At 42.6% G+C, this 16332-nt stretch overlaps 1 protein-coding gene across 1 annotated transcript in view; it reads left to right on the top strand.

Annotated features, from left to right (window-relative positions):
• The window catches only part of igsf3 (immunoglobulin superfamily, member 3), a 71696-nt gene extending 59616 nt beyond the window's left edge, over positions 1-12080 (top strand). The window contains exons 7-9 of the mRNA XM_008275626.1: positions 5427-5837; positions 7799-8245; positions 9450-12080. Coding sequence (XP_008273848.1) covers positions 5427-5837; positions 7799-8245; positions 9450-9700 — 1109 coding nt within the window. The 3' untranslated portion in view covers positions 9701-12080. The remainder of the gene's footprint in view (positions 1-5426; positions 5838-7798; positions 8246-9449) is intronic.
• Positions 12081-16332: the final 4252 nt, after the last annotated feature.

The following is a 16332-nucleotide window of genomic DNA, read 5'->3' as shown; positions in this document are numbered from 1 at the left end:
TTGCTGTACACTGTTGTGTGTGTGGCCTCTATATGGGTGCGTCCTAGGCCGAAATTATGTGCACAGATCCTTACAATTAACCCAGTCTTAATGATCTTGTGGGGGTAGTTGCAAGGGAGAGATGAGAAGTGGTAATATCCCTCTGACACAATGGGATCATAGATACATCACAGGCATTAGCATAGAAATTAGGCTCCCAGTTCAGCAGAGGAGCCAGTTCTCAGTCAGGGGAACCCCATCCCTCATCGCCTCTGACTAGCAGCCCGCTCTGATCCGTGCATCTTGTGTAAGAAGTCCAGACAGGATGGAGCGTGCAGCATTTCTTGTTGTGTAGTTGTGGCCAGGGTTAGCAAGTAAGCAGCAGTCCAAAGTGAGCTGTCCTGCAGGGGATCAGGGTGTGTCCAAAGCCTTACAGTCCTGACATGCTTGGTGTCCTGGCTGTGGATAAGCCCAGGGCTGTGCTAACGCTAATGCTAAAGGCGGAGCAGGCAGCCATTAAGACTATAAGTCCTCTGGAGTGCAGCTGGAGAGACTGCCTGCTGCTTTCCAAAATCCCCCCAGGAGCATGTTCTCACTTTCTGTCTTTTACATCTCTCTCATCTTTTCCAGGCTCTCTCCCTCCCCCTTGCACACTCTCTCGTCTTATGAATATCTGTTCAGTTTGATGATATATCCCTTAACTTTCCTAGTTTTCACTCATCCTGTCTTCTTAAAAAAAATAAATAAATAAAAATCTCATCCTTCTCTCTGTATCTCTGCCTTTTTTTTTTTTTTTTTTTTGTGCTTTTATTCATCCCTCTCTTGTCTGTGTCTCTTTCTCCTTGTGTCTAACCCACATTTTCTTCCTTTTAAGTGGAGGCATTACATTGGTGGCCCAGTGGATAGATTTAAAATGAACTGTAATGTTAGGCTGAGACCCCACAAGCACCTTTGGTGTTCGCTCTTCATTTAGGCCTCATTATTATTCATAAACCCACAGGTCAGCGTGCTGAATATTCATGCCAGCATCAGGTGAGTGACACAGATGACGGTAAAGGAGAAGGGAGGAGAGAGGTAATGATTGGTCAGAATGAAGACTGTGATAAAAGGATAGGACGAAAGGCTTGAGTCAGACAGTTCAACCCTAGAGCCCATCTCGTATTAAAAGACTTCACCTGGAGCCGCAGCGCGAAACAGAAATGGAAAATGAATTGAATTTCCTCCCTAGACAAAGAATAAAGGATAACATTCTTTGATTTACCATCTCCAGCTATATTCTCTTGTTCTGAACACTCGGCCAGGCAGTTTTGTAGCTCCTTTGAAGTTATCCTAAAATTTTGCTACAAATGTGTGTGTGTGTGTGTGTGTGTGTGAGTGTGTGTGAGTGAGAGCTGTGGTTAGTGTGCTCTGATGTGCCACAGTAGCATCCTTAGCTGTATACTTCTCCTCCCCCTGGACTCAAACTTGTTTTCATCTGCTATGCTTCATAAACAACAATTGTGTGGTGCTGCTTTTGGGGTTTGGGATGCACTTTGCTATCTTTCTCTTGTATCAAAACTGGGCTGCTGTTTGTAGCCTTTGTGTACTTAGCTCCGCTGATAAATAAAAGGAATAAAGACAGCTTTGTCTCAACTCTGCCGTTTCCTGTAGCTATTAAACCAGACAAATTAGGCACACATGGAAGAGGGGTGAGACAAGGGTTCAATGAGCCAATTAGTGGCTGCACCGTGTGGATTTGTGCGTGTTTGCATGCGCTCTCACCGCGGTGCATGCCCGGCAAACACTTCCAGTGGAGCTGAGACAGTTGTGGAGTAAGAGGCATTCTGTCTGCATGGAGCTCATACTTCTATATCCATCTCCATTCCATGCAATGAAATATGTTTTAGGCATTTTGCAGAGGAAGAATTAGCCTTTCAACCAGTTGTTATCTAATCACCCCCGTTGGTGTAAACCTTGTTTAACTGAGTCTTCTCTGTTTGTCACTGGAACTAATATCAGCAACGCGGCAGCATCTTAGCCACACCACGCTGATCATGGAGACAGTGTTGCCCTGGAAACCACACCGTCAGGTGAACAGTTTGATAGGCTGTCAACAGTTATGTACAAGGTTAAATAAGAAAATAGTGATTTTTTTATGAGTTGAGAGAAGTGGAGTTAAGGGCTGGTGCATATGAAATGGCATGCATTCTCATTCACAGTTGACTGGCAACTGGACTGGCACATGAACTAATGCAGAGCAGTGAGAACAAGTGTTTCCAATTACGGATTTGTCTTACTTTACGGGTGAACCCTTGAGGCTTATTAAAGCAACACAGAAGCAAAGAACATGTGGCAACATTTAAAATAGGTATTGACAGCCTTGCTGACACAGAAGAACACAGAACTGCTCTTGCTGTTTCGGGAATGCGCACACATGATGAGCAGCCTTGTTAACAATACATGATTGAACTGGCTCCTTCTGCTGCTTTTCTCTACGCAACTTAATGAACACTCCCTCATCAGTGCCACATATACAAAAACACTGCATACAGTATGTACATCTTATTGAATTTTCCGTCCGTTTCCTGCTTGCGTCAGCAGATGCATTGATGTAACTGGTAGCGTGGCTATACTGTAACTGACAGATGAAACCTCGCTCTCTGTGGGAATGGACACATGTCAGAGGATGTGACAGGCTGGTCTGTGAAGTCGCTTTCACAGCAAGTGGATTCTGCAGGGAGTGGAGACTTTAAAGTTTTTTTGGAACATAAAAAGACAGTATTTCTCTTCCTTTTCTTTCTCGTCTGCTTTTCGCCCATTGTTCCCCCATTTCATTTGTCCCTTCGGTCTCTAGCACGTCCATACTAATAATAACTTTTAATAGCTTATGATGCTACCTAATAAGGCTTAAATAATTAGCCTATTTTAGATTTGAAAAGGCATTTCTGTAAACACTGATGTACGGCAACAGGCTTTCAGCCCCCAGTTTTTCTCCTGGCTGCCGATTCAAACTTCAAATGGGAACGGCAGAGAATTGCTTTGTCCTGTGCCAATCCAATCCTGCATGGTTCCACTTCAGGAGGTTCGGAGGTAATTCTCCTGCAAAAAAAGAAAAAGAAGAGAGAGAGAGATTGCCAGGATTCCACAGGGCTCTGCAGTAATTCCGCATGGGGACATTGTCAAGCTTCCTCCCAAGTCTACTTGGTACAGAGGCGATGATGGAGACTAATTTGAGATGCTGGCTCAAAGTGTTCTTGCATAACAGGGTGGTCTGGTGATGCCTTGTAGCCATGCATCTTTCGAATGCATCCAAATGCATGCATGCTGAATGTACGATGCAAGTATGGAGAATCACAAACGACGATCATTTGAGCATGCTCGCCAATCTGTGGGTAAGGACAAGGTTTTCTGGGCAGATGGCCGTGACCCTAGGCAGTCAGTCACTCAGTCAGTCATAGCAAGACATGGAGGGTGCATGAAATTGAAGATGGGTTGTTTAACACAGGACAGACAGGGGCAGGAGAAGGAAATGGGGAATTTTATATGGGATCACAAGGGATTTGTGAATATAACCTATTGAAAAACCCATTTGCTAGAAATGCATCATATATTCCTGATCAAATCTCGTGACTGTTTGATATTTCTGCACCTTTGCAATATGTAACTTTTGATCCTACAACCAAAATTGCTCATTTTTAATGCAGAATATTATATATTTCTTTATTTTTCGAAATGTTGTCTCAACACAAGCAGCAGAAGAAACAGACCTAAACATTGCACAAATGACCAAAGAATTGACCAGAAAGAGTGTGATTAAAGAACAGGCGAAAGAGAGCATAAATCTGAGCCAGCATGTGGTGTGAGCTTTAGGTACTGGACAGTTTTTAATATTCAGTGGAGCAGATGCACTGCAGCCAGTGCCAAAAAGTAGATTTTATACCCGTGATCACAAGCACATAATGCCTAACTTAAAGAAGTATCAAGTAGCTCTAAATGTGACTTTCCATAAGAAAGTTTGTTCTTCTAAATGTTTATGCTGACAATCAGTATGAAAACTGAATTTATGTTTATTGTACAAGCTTACATTTAAAAACAAAAAAAAAGGTTGTGTAGCTATTTACCTGTTGCTTTTTGTGCATACACAATTCGCTTGTGTAGTCTAGAGTAATTCTGCCAGAAAAAACAGTCCTGTGATCCAAAAATAAGTGTTTTACTCTCATTCGGATGGGAAGAGGTGAAAAGATGACATATCCTGAAGTTGTCTGCAGCTGAGATCAAGTGAGTGAATTTGTTTCCCCCAAATTGGGCTCAGCCAAAAACAACTCTTTGTTTTTCAGTCTTTGTGCCAACACTAGCACACCGGTGCTACCAGTCAAATAATTAAAGAAGCTAATGGCTGGTGGGGGTCTGTGTTGGGTCTGTCAGTTCCAATGAAAAAGGCCAGAACATACATTTTAGAAAGATTCATAGTTATGCAGACCTATTTGACTTCATTCCAACTGTGTGTGCAACTGAATCCGTTGTGATTATAAAATTTGAAGACGTATCGTCACTGCATTGTCAAATTCTCAATATGTTCAAGATCTCCTGAATAGGTTTTATAATTAATGTCATAATGTCGAACGGAAGTCGGAGCAGGTCTGATGTCAGGAAAAATCTGTTGCTCTGTTGAATTGTGAGGTGAAAAATTCTTTATTTGCTGTGTGTTCCTGTGTTTTCATACAACTTGTGTCAAGGATGTCTGTGTGCGCGCGTTTGTGTGTTTTCTACATGCTTTGTGTTGAACTAATCCTCCCCCCGAGCGTTTGACAGTAGGGCTCTGGTTGCGGTCACACCTGATGTACCTGCAGCTAATCCTATCCCACAACCGATGTCACTGTAACCAATCCTGTCACAGCACTCAGGGCAGCCTCAGCTCCTTCCTGACATCTCAGTCACACCTCTCCGCCGTCTCCTTCCTCTCCAGTCTGCCCCCTTCCTTCCCTTTGCTTGACTTTATAAATGCGTTCCCTTTTTCGCTCTCTTTCTGGCAGACTGACAAGGCCCCCTGCCCCGCTTTTGTCTTATATCTCACCTAATAATATCCATAGCCCTGCTTTGCAATCCACCCCCTTCACGTTCATCCTTGTCTCTCTTCCTGTTCTACATCTTATCTTACATTTCTACCTTGATACCAACAGACCTCCCATTCCTTCAGCTTTGATTCGCTTGACATTTCCTCCTCCTTTCCCATTCCCTCTTCTTTCTTTCCTTCTTTCTCTTTGTCAACCGCTGCACCCACCCACACACCACTATCTTTTCCTGCCCTGCTGCCACCAGAAATAAACCCAGCTACAAGTCGTCTGTCACAAAACAGAAATTGCATTGTGTACCTGTCACCTACGCTCACTTTTTCCTACACCCATAGGAATGACTGTCTGCTCTTTCTTTTTTCTCTCCTGAACCCCCTCTCCTTTAATTCCATGCAGAGAGTAAGCTCAAAGTGCAAAAGAACAACCAGTCTCATGTGTACCTGGAGGACAGCCGTGTCAGGATCAATTGCTCCATCACCTCCCAGACCAGCCCAGACTCCCAGCATGCAGTGATGTGGTACGTGAGACACGCAACGGGGTCAGAGGCTGATGAGCTTCTGCTGAGGATCGAACGCTCGGGGGCCTTCGAGTACGGTGCCTACGCAGATGAAGAGAGGCTCAGACGGCGCGTGCAGGCCGAGAGGTTGTCGCCCCGTCTCTACGCGCTGACGATGAACAGGGCGGAAAGCAGCGACTCCGGGACGTACTACTGCTTGGTGGAGGAGTGGCTGAGCGACCCAGATGGAGCCTGGTATCGACTCGCCCGGGAGTCTTCAGGATTCACGCAGGTTCTGGTCAGACAGCCAGGTAAGCAAGCAGTCGGAAAAGGTTTAACAAAACGCGTGTTTATTCCCACTGCACGGAGGCAGCAGCTGTCACTTTGTCCCCACGTGTTGTCATGCTTTAAACCAGTTGAACAATGTGAACCCAAACTTTCCTCCAAATTGCTTTGCCCCCGACTCGCCTCCCACCACCACCACATGCTCTGCTCGCCGCTTTGAGGCCGTCTCACTCTGATGACCTTACAACTGCCACAGGCAGAGCTCAGGTGGAAGAAAATGGATTGAAGTCATGCCAGCTAACAGAGAACCTAATCCTCTTGTCCAGTATGCAAAAAACTTCAGCTTAAAGCCATGATGTACCTACTGCCACCCACACCCTGACATCCCACCTCATGACAGTTATTTTAAGTACACTCCAACTCATATCTTTTTCTCTCCCTGACTGAGTTTCTCTTTTTTTTTTTTTAGCCCTTGTATCTTTCCTTTACAATGAAACCCCATGCCCCCAGATGCAAATAAACAATATCTCACCAATCCTGCTGAAGGTGACTTTTTCCAGACATTTCTGAGAGCAGTGCTCCTCTGCCAGGTGTCCTGTTTACAATTCAGAGTGAAATCTTTGATATGGCATCTGTCCAACTAGAATGTGAGGATAAAAATATGTAATCATGAGCCTGTTAGGCCAGAAAAACGCTTATGTATTAACATGATTGTACATTGACAGTGACTAATTAATGCAGGTGTAGTAATCATACTAATCTAAAAATATGTGCACCTTATGTTAGACTTTTCTTTGGGAATGCATTGATTCCTTTCATGCTTTGGTTCCATTTCACCTTCAAAGAGTTTTCATGTTATACATGGTAGCTCATTGTGGGATTGGGTTATTATTAAAAACACAGAGGTAACACTTATGACTCATCACCATATCATTTTTTTTACTTTTAAATACATGTAAATGTCTTCATTAGATAAATATATAATGCTGCATAAACATAGATTTTCATAAAGGTGTTGAAACACTCACCTAGGAAGTCATCCAGGAATCTGCCTGTCGAGAGGAAAGATGAGGGGGGGGATATGTGCCAAAACTCACCTTTTTTCTGGCTCTCCTGCTGTGCTTTCTGCTTCTCATTTTGCTTTAACAAGAACACCGTTCCAAACTGTGAGTGAGAGGAGCCAAACCAAGCCAAGTCTTTGGTGCCACTTCTTTTTTTTTTTTTTTATACTGCAGTGGAAGTGGGTCATTGTACCACCCCTGAAGGGTTGTAGCATACCCATACAGACAGACACAGTAGCCTTGAGGTAGGATCTAACCCTGCTGGGAAGCTGAAAGAGTGGCAATAGCCAAGGGGCTCCACTGTGGGATTTATTTATTTTTGTCTTTTGTTTGTACATTTTGAAAGTTTGGTGTCCCATTTGTAGAGCGTTTTACAGTTTTATTTTGGTTTGTTTGGTTTTTGTTGTGGGGTGTTAGTTTGTTCTGTCGCATTTATTTAGATTATCTAAAAATCTGCTTATTATCGTGTCAAATTATTTTGCAGTTAAATATCAGAAAATAATGAAATGTATCTCCCATAACTTTCCAGTGCCATTTGGAAAGTTTTGATTGTTTATGTCTTTAAACTTTGTCTCACCAACAGTCCAAATGCAAACACAATAATGAATTATAATGATGAGTTTACTATCATATAAGACAGCGAATAAAAGCAAATCCTCATCTGAGAAGTTTTATTTCAGCTTTTTTTGTTTGAAAAATAACAAATGCCAAATCAATGTTCAAATAGCTGCAGATTAATACACTGAATGACTAATCTGTCTGTTTTTGAACTAAAGCTGAAATGATTGGATATTCTCAGAAAAACACTGTTAATGTAAATTTGAATGAATACTGTGGCTTCTTTTCTGTTGCAAAGCTTTAAGAAATATTGTACATTTTAATCCATATTTACATTTTCTTTCCCTTATCTTCTTGGACCTCTGCAGAGGTTCGACTGCAAGTAGAAGAAATGGAGTCGAATGTGACCGTGGAAGAATCCAGTTCAATCCGACTGGGATGTAGCATCCCTTCACAGTCGTCCCGAGACTCTCGTTTCTCCGTGTCCTGGTATGTAGAGCGTTCGGAAGATGAGGACAATGAGGACCAGCCAGGGGAAGAGGAGAGAGAGAGGGAGTGCGTGTTCTCCATCGGCCATGATGCAGTTTTTGGAAATGGAAACTGCAGCCCCAGAGAAGAAGCGGGGCCAAATTCCCGCTTGCAGTTTGAGAGGATGACCTCTGACCAGTACAGCCTGACTATTCAAGGAGCCCGGCCAACAGACGCAGGCCGGTATTACTGCCACGTGGAGGAGTGGCTACTCAACCCCCGCAACGCATGGTATCGCCTGGCCACAAACAACTCTGGGTTCACCATCGTCAATGTACTGCAACAAGGTAAGTCCTGAATAAAAGAAAACCTTCCACGAGTGTAGGTGAAATTAAGCACTGTGACAAAACTTCTAAAAGTATACTAGCAATTTAAAACCATGAAGGTTCTTTACAGGATGGAATACACTGCTGCTTAGGTGGATGTCTAACCTCTTACTGTTATATTGCCCAATCCTAGTACTTCCTTGGCTGGCATCAGTTTATCACAGATTTCTTTGCATAGTCCTCCAGGCGCAGCATACCCACAATGTGCAGGCAGTACAGCTCAGAAGCCTGGCAGGCTTCCAGAATTTGGCCAATCAGAAGAAAGTTGGCTTTTAGGAAGAGGGGGCTTAAAGAGACGGGTGCTAAAACACCCTGTTTCTGACAGAGGATGCATGAACAGACCGTATAAGATAAATAAGGATTTTTTAAAAGCCGTGAATCATGTAATATTACTCTAGTGGAGTCCCATAATACAAATATTAAGCTGGAAATTAGCATAAGAAGTCCCCTTTAAAATAAAATGTGTAGCTGTGAGGCCCTGACAGTCTACATTTTTGTCATAGCTATTGCCTTGTGTTTCCTTTTTATTAATGTTTTCAGTTTATTTCTGTAGTTGGGGACAAACTAGCCTGGTCAGATAACTCATATACAGTTCTTGTGAAATGGAGGTTGAACCATGAACAGAGACCACATAGACCATCACCTGTGCAGTATTTTCAAACGCTACCCAGTCATGATTATAATTGGACACTGCAAACAAACTGATACGGCTCTGATAACATTGTATCACTTCACATCCAATCCTACATGATGCGAGTGATCCTGTGACTTCCTGTGCAGACTGAAGGCTGCTGGAAACTGTCCGACTTTACTGCAGCTTTTTTTGTCCGCCCCCTGCTGCTGCCGCCTGCTATCGTCTGCTTTCCAGGGGAGACGCAGTTCATCTCGAACAAGCCTATTAATAGTGTCAAAAGCTGTGTCGGGATCTAAAATAGTCAAATTGATTCATTTACAAGTGTCAACACAAAGATGAAGAACATTTTTAAGATATAAGAAGTGCATCCTGCATGATGTAAGAGACCTGGAAACCAGACTTAAAAAGTCTTTAAAAAGCTCATTTCATTCTTTAGAAATCAGTTTTTCTTCCTCGGGACAATACAAAGAAAAGCTTTTTGAAAAACTTTGAAACAACTTTGATTGTTCTTTTCTTCTTCTCTGCCAACAGTGTCGACTCTCCAGTCAGTGGTGTGCTCCAATGACTCCCTCTTCTACTTCATCTTCTTTTACCCCTTCCCCATCTTCGGCATCCTCCTCATCGCCGTGCTGCTGGTGCGCTACAAGAGCCGCAACAACAGCAAGAGCCAAGAGGGCAAGAATGGCGCCCCCCTGCTGTGGATTAAAGAACCTCACCTCAGTTACTCGCCCACCTGTCTGGACCCGCCGGCGCTCAGCCTGCACCCTGGCTCTGTTGACTAAGCTGGGGGTCCTTCACCTCCTGCCTCGCGCACATCATGGATTCAGCCAACACAATGCCAGGGAGCAGATCTGGACTCCACCTTCAGACCTTACTGTCATTCACTGCTGTGTTGAATTAGTCAATCAGTTGATCAGTTTAAAAATTCCTACCCTGGTGGCTGTCTGTTTTATGTTAGCAACTCTGTGAGTGAGTGTGTGAGAGTGTGTGTGTGAGTGTGTGTGTGGGGATGTCTGGACCCGAACGGGTGTACCATGCTGGCACGATTATTTGTCTTTGTGCAAACGGAAGGGCGAGAGAGTATCACGAGTCTCTCTTATTTTTGTTTTCTGTGAAACTTTATCTCATAGCTGCATTTTGATTTTTATTACTCTAAATATTTGTCTATTTTTCAAAAGAGGAAAAACAAACCTGTACACATGAGATCACTGGCCAACCTGGGAAGAACATTTAAGAGAAGGAACTCTATAATCAACTCTGGCACTAAGTGGATGCCAAAAAAAAGGGAAAAAAAAAAAAAAAAACAGAAAAGTCTCCGCACTGATCCAAGAGCAGCCACAGCCTTGCCCACTATGTTGGTTGCCATAGTGATGCTCTGTGCCCACGGACTTCGTAGCTGCTGACTTGGTTGCCAGGCTGCACGGAGACAAAGGCTAGGACACACAAGTCTGTGTCCTAAGTGAGGATGTGTGTATGTGTGTTGGCCCACCTGCCTTCACAATGAATTTGCCTTGGCAGACAGAAACAGGTCCTGGTGTGCCACTTAAACACTGCCAGACACTCTGGCCTTAGTGAGAGACTGTCCCGCTCTTCTCTTCTATCCTCCTCCTCTGCGAGAGAAACGGCGGGAGAAAGAGAGGGAGGTCTGAAATTATGGAGAATAAATGAACAGCTCTCTCCAGCTGAGGATATATGTACTTTAACCCAAGTGATTTCTTTCAGTGCCAAGTCCTCCTTATTTCCACACTGTCCTCTGCAGCTAATGTCGAAGTTTTAAATGGAGGGAGGGGAGGAGAGGGAAGCAGATTGGTCCGAAGGCACTTTGTAAATATGTCTTCTTACCTCCTGCTGTGGATTTATGGGCCTTGTTGGCAGAAAATAAAAGGGCAATTTCTACACTTATGTGAAATCAGTGGAATTGTCCTGGTTAAATTACACGCCCCCGAGTTACTGACTGAAAAGAAATCCTTGCACATTTCTTTAAGTTGCCCAGTATGATCACTCCGTCCTGTCTTTAAAAGATATCAGATGCATACTAGTTTTTAAAAACAAAAAGACTTTTCATTTAAGAGCGACACTGAACATTATTCCTGTGTACATGTTTATGAAAACACTAATAATGGTATCTGCACACTATAAGACGACAAACTGATGAGAACCGATGTTTGACTTTTGTGTTTATTTTAAAAGGTTTTCTATTTATTGTTTTATACTATTTTGCATAGCTTTGTAAGATTTTCTTTTTGCTTTGAAATTCTCTAAAAACTGTGCTGCTTGTGTTGCCAGGCAACTGCACCAAGCACATTATGTCAATAGCCTGTGTGTTGACAATGTGGTAGAAGTAGAAATGCTAGATTTGTCCTGCGCACTGCAGTCTGTAGCATTTCATACCAGGTTGTCAGGTTTGGTCAGTGTCAAAACACTGTATATCTATACTTATAATGAAATTTCCTGTGGCTTTAAATGTACAATAGTTGAACAGACAAGTCACAAAAATTGATTCACTTAATGCTTTTTGCTTGAGTCGCGTTTATTTAGTGAAATGTGATGTAACACCTAGGTAGGATGTATGATCAAAGACGACTGAAACTGAACTGTTAAAATGTCTTCAAATCGTGGATTCTAGCTGAAGGCGTCCTCCTCAGCTCCCCTGATGCAAGGCAGAAGGGTTGAAAACCTATGTCACCTTCTCTGGAATGCAACAGACCAGGAGAGGTGTGAAATCATCTGTTGGACGTGGGCCCTGACCCTTTCACTGCCAGACTGGACATGAGAACTCTTGAAAAAACTTGACATTGTTGTCTCAGTCGTGTCGACATGTATATTGCATGACAATATTGCGGGAGGAATTTTGATGTTTTGTAAACTTTGAACTCTTTGAGCATTGTGTTCGTGTGACGGAGCAGAGACCCCCCCGACCCAACCCCGACACCCCACCCCTGACCTGCTGAGCCAAGAGTCAACACAAAGCCCCCTCCCGTCCCTCGTCATTTCCAATATCTGACTGCCAGTTCCCGATACCCTATGAACCTGTGAAGTAGTTAATTTCAAGAATGGGTGTTGTGGAGATTGTGTTTGATATTATTGCTCATATTTGTCTTTTTAATGCTTTGCTTTTATGCAGCACTTCATTAAACAGATTTATGTCAAAAAAAAAAAAAAGAAGCCAAAAGTACATTGCTGGTACTCACAAAAGCCGTTAAGTTGTACGATTTCAGGTCCTTTTTTACAAGTTATCCGTTTCAAACAGACTACCCTATTCCAGGCTGATTAAGGCTGGTGCTGTTTAGTCACAGGAATTAGAAATGTGATGCATGTGCAGCCAATACAAGTAAATTGATCATAGTCATCAAAGGAAAAAGCCCATCGACTAACTGCCTGTTGACACATTATTAACTAGGTGTTTACAAGTGTTTTTACAAAAGAAATATTGATGTGGGTTTTTTCTTCTTTTTTTTTAGCAGAGAATGTAGTTAGTGTGCAGTGCACACTCTCTCAGTTGGGTACAAGAAGCAGACAATGAAAGGAGAGAGGCAGTCCACACACTAAAAATTGCAAGGTCGTAACAATTTGATGAGGCAACATTTTGATTTACCAAAGCCTTTGTCAGCTAGACAACCATGTAAGGAGAAAAACAAACATAAAAAAACAACACTTTAACAAATCTATCTACAATTAGGAGAACATTAGATAACAAAAGCTTGTATAACCCAGAACATCAAGCATTACACATGCAAAAGTGGCTAAGGCCATATACTGTTTGCCGCATGACTCAAAGTCTTTTCTGACTTTGAGAGAAAGTTAGAAAATGTCATTTCTATTGTTCTGGTTGGCCAACTGTGCACCAAATGTTTTAGTGCTGTTTAGCTGGTGACTAATTCTCGACCACAGAGTTGATCCACACCCAGTGCACAGATACGTCTTTGTCCAGTGGCTGTAAAAGATCACTAAATGCAGCTTTTTTTTCACATGATATGATGCCACAGATGATAAGCGGAAGAAAAGAGCGGGTTGTTGGTCTGCTGCTTGCTGGTATGTGAGTTAGGGCCGTAGCCAGGCACTTGAATGTCCACAACTCCACTATTTGTGTGAGAGATGGTTTCAGACAGCATGGTAGAGAATGTGCCACATGATACTCTAGATCGATGTGTGTATGAATGTGATATTATGTGATTTGCCCCCCAAAATGTGTACCGACTTTGCCAAACCCTTCAGGAAGAGTGGGACAACATTCCACAAGCCAGCATCGACAATCTCATTAACTCTATGCATCGCAGATGTGTGAGTTGTTATTGACTTGTAATTTCTGGTCCATGATCCCACTCTCCATCTGCCCATTATCATTTTCATTATAGTGCATGACGTCCATTCTGTTGTCGAGATGCTGTGTGTTGGAACAACAAATATTTATTCCCCTGGGTTAAAAGCAATGAAATTTAATTAGATATGGCGTGCTGCATTTACATATTATATATGAATATATATATTTTGAGAAGTCTGAGACATTACAATTTTGCAGGAAAAAAAAAATGTTTGAAAATATTTTTAATTTTTAGTATGGTGATCTCCTGATTGTCCTGTATTTCTGTGTATACAGCACTTTTTTTCTCTCACATGATGTTTACCGAACACCTTCGTGTTAAAATAGTCGCCTCATTAAACCTCATCCTGCCGCCATTTTTAACATACAAGAACTACTGACTGGAGTCCACGGGAAACTCCAAGAATCAACAACTAAAACTACTATGAGAAACACCATAGGAAAATATGAACTAATTTCCACTCAAAATATTATTTCTTATGTAGTTATTGTCCATCATCCATTATCTATACACCGCTTAATCCTCACTAGGGTCATGGGGGGCTGGAGTCTATCCAAGCTGACTCAGGGTGAAGGCAGGGGACACCCTGGACAGGTCACCAGTCTATCACAGGGCTACACTTAGAGACAGACAACCAAGCACACTCACATTCACACCTGTGGACAATTTTAGAATCATCAATTAACCTCAGCATGTTTTTAGACCATGGGAGAAAGCCGGGGAGCCCGGAGAGAACCCACACGAACCAGGGATCTTCTAGCTGCGAGACGATGCTAACCACCGAGCTACCGTGCAGCCCATAGTCATTGTCATATATGAAAAAAAAAAGAAGTATATATTAGTATTTTAGGAAAATCCCAAACACAGTTCAAATTAGTACTTAAGAGCCTTTTTTTTAATCATCCTTAGATTTTGGTACCATTTAATTTTTAGTCATTTCAAATAAACATTAATTGTGTTTTTAGTGATGCATCTCAAAATGTAAGTGAAATCCGGTCAGTCTTAATCTACCAGTAAGACCTGACAAGAAGTTTACCTCTTGGGTCGGTAGCGAACCTCTGTAGTCTGTAGGATGAGGCTCAAAATGCAATATTCAGTGTGTTTGTGTGTGTGACTGAAAAATATCTCAAAACATCAGCAAGAATAATTGATGGAACTGTTCCAAATGTGGTTTGACAGAAATGGTTACAAATCTTACTGACTCGCATTTGCATAGAGAGTAAATACTATAAATCTAACATCAGTTTTCACAAGCAAAAAAGAACTGCGTGCCCTTAATTTCCGGTTGAATGATTTCCTTTTATAAATCTTAAACATTCCTCGAGATGCAGGTTGGGTAAATGGTGCCACGGAACGGCTGCTTTTGGCTCCAGTGTGTAAATCACATAATCCTAGACTTAATTCATGCAAAATTCATTTTATCTTTCTAGACTTGAGCCAGGAAGTGGAGGACGTGGTTGTGGTGTGTGTAATGTCACAGCGCTACCACCATCACTGGCGCTGCACAGTCAAAGTCTGCTGTTGTAGTAATAATATTAATACCATCCATAGCTGCCTCCCAAGATTCCTCCACGCATTCTGACAGCGTTGTAGCTGCGTTTTGAGGGCTGCCTGTATTGGCCGTGTGCTGGCTCCAGATTTAGGTGTAAAACAGTGTGTGTTGATGTGTTTAGTGGAGCCAGTGACGCTTTACTTTCACTGATGTATTTTTATATGATCATGGTTTATTTATTTTGTTATTCAGTCCAATAGCTACCATTGTGACCATTAAAAAAGGCACTTAGCTATTGTCAACTTATTGCAATACAATAAATTCACCTTCCTGTTTCCCCTCCAACCATATATATTTTTGCAGTTTTTGGAGATAGGTTATTAAAACAGCACAGAGATCCAGTTTTGTCACAACAGCTATGATTTACTAAGGTACTTCCAGCACCCTTCCCAGCCACGTAGTTCTGCTTTAACCGTAAAATGAAGGTTAATGCTCTGCAGGCAGCTGGGTCTTGTTTGGTCGGTGTGGGATTTTGACCCCAAACAATGCGAGGGGGTTTATTTACCCTGCATGTTCTGTTGGGTCTGTGTGTGCATGTGTGTGTTTTTGAGCTGGGGAGAGAGGTTTGGGTCAGCATGATAAAGGATAAATGATGTTTAGAAGGCCTTCTGCACGGTAAAACTTTTTTTTTGACAGCCTCAGCAATCACATCTCGCCATTCACAACACATCCAAGTGCAGATGGACTTGGTCACTCTTCTCACACACACACACACACACGACTCCTAAACTGCAGTCTCCCACGGGTTTATGCACTTTTTTCTCTGACTCCTTCTCCCATGAATTCATATTAGCTCATATTGATGCACACATACCCAATGAGGCCAAGAACAAATGCTGCCACCCATTCCATAAATCACATTGACACAAAGGAAAGCAGCATTCACCGCAGGAAAAATCATAGTTTAGTTTTTGCATCGCGGAGCTGGCGGATCTTTTTCTGGGTTCTGTGATGCCACGCAGGTTCCCCCTGCAAGTGCTTTTTGGTCGACTCAACGCACTGTCGTGACTGAAAAGAACCCCCACACTCAAAGATCTGTTGATGCTGCTAGCGCTGATAGCAAGCACGCAGCTAACATATTGCTGATGTTTTTGTCAGCAAGCTCTGTCACAACTTCACAGGGTAGAAAAACACCAAATCCTTCCCCCTTTGAGCGCTATCTCCCTGTCCCACTTTCTCCCTCATTTTTGTTCTCCCGTCTCCATTTTCTCAAGCACACCCCCTATGAGGAAAGATGCATTTTGCATAAAAGTAAGCAACGCTCAGAAATCCATAGTTCTTGTGGAGGAGACACACCAGAGGGCACACTTCAGCAGACAGTACTTAACGATCTAGAGCGGCGGGCAAACAGATTATGATTTATTGCCAATGAGAAAGAAAGAGCTGATGACAACGCAAAGACAGGACGTGTCCTCTCCTGCTTACACTGCCGAGACTTTCGATGCATCACAACAAGGACAGAAACCCCCAAAAAATCTATAAAGATGGCTACAGATCAACTTCAGCAGGGAATATTTCCTTGTGTACAAAAACACATTGA

The sequence above is a fragment of the Stegastes partitus genome, unplaced genomic scaffold (assembly GCF_000690725.1).
Source record: "Stegastes partitus isolate 25-593 unplaced genomic scaffold, Stegastes_partitus-1.0.2 Scaffold56, whole genome shotgun sequence".
NCBI lineage: Eukaryota > Metazoa > Chordata > Actinopteri > Pomacentridae > Stegastes > Stegastes partitus.
This window is presented reverse-complemented; position numbering and strand designations above follow the sequence as displayed.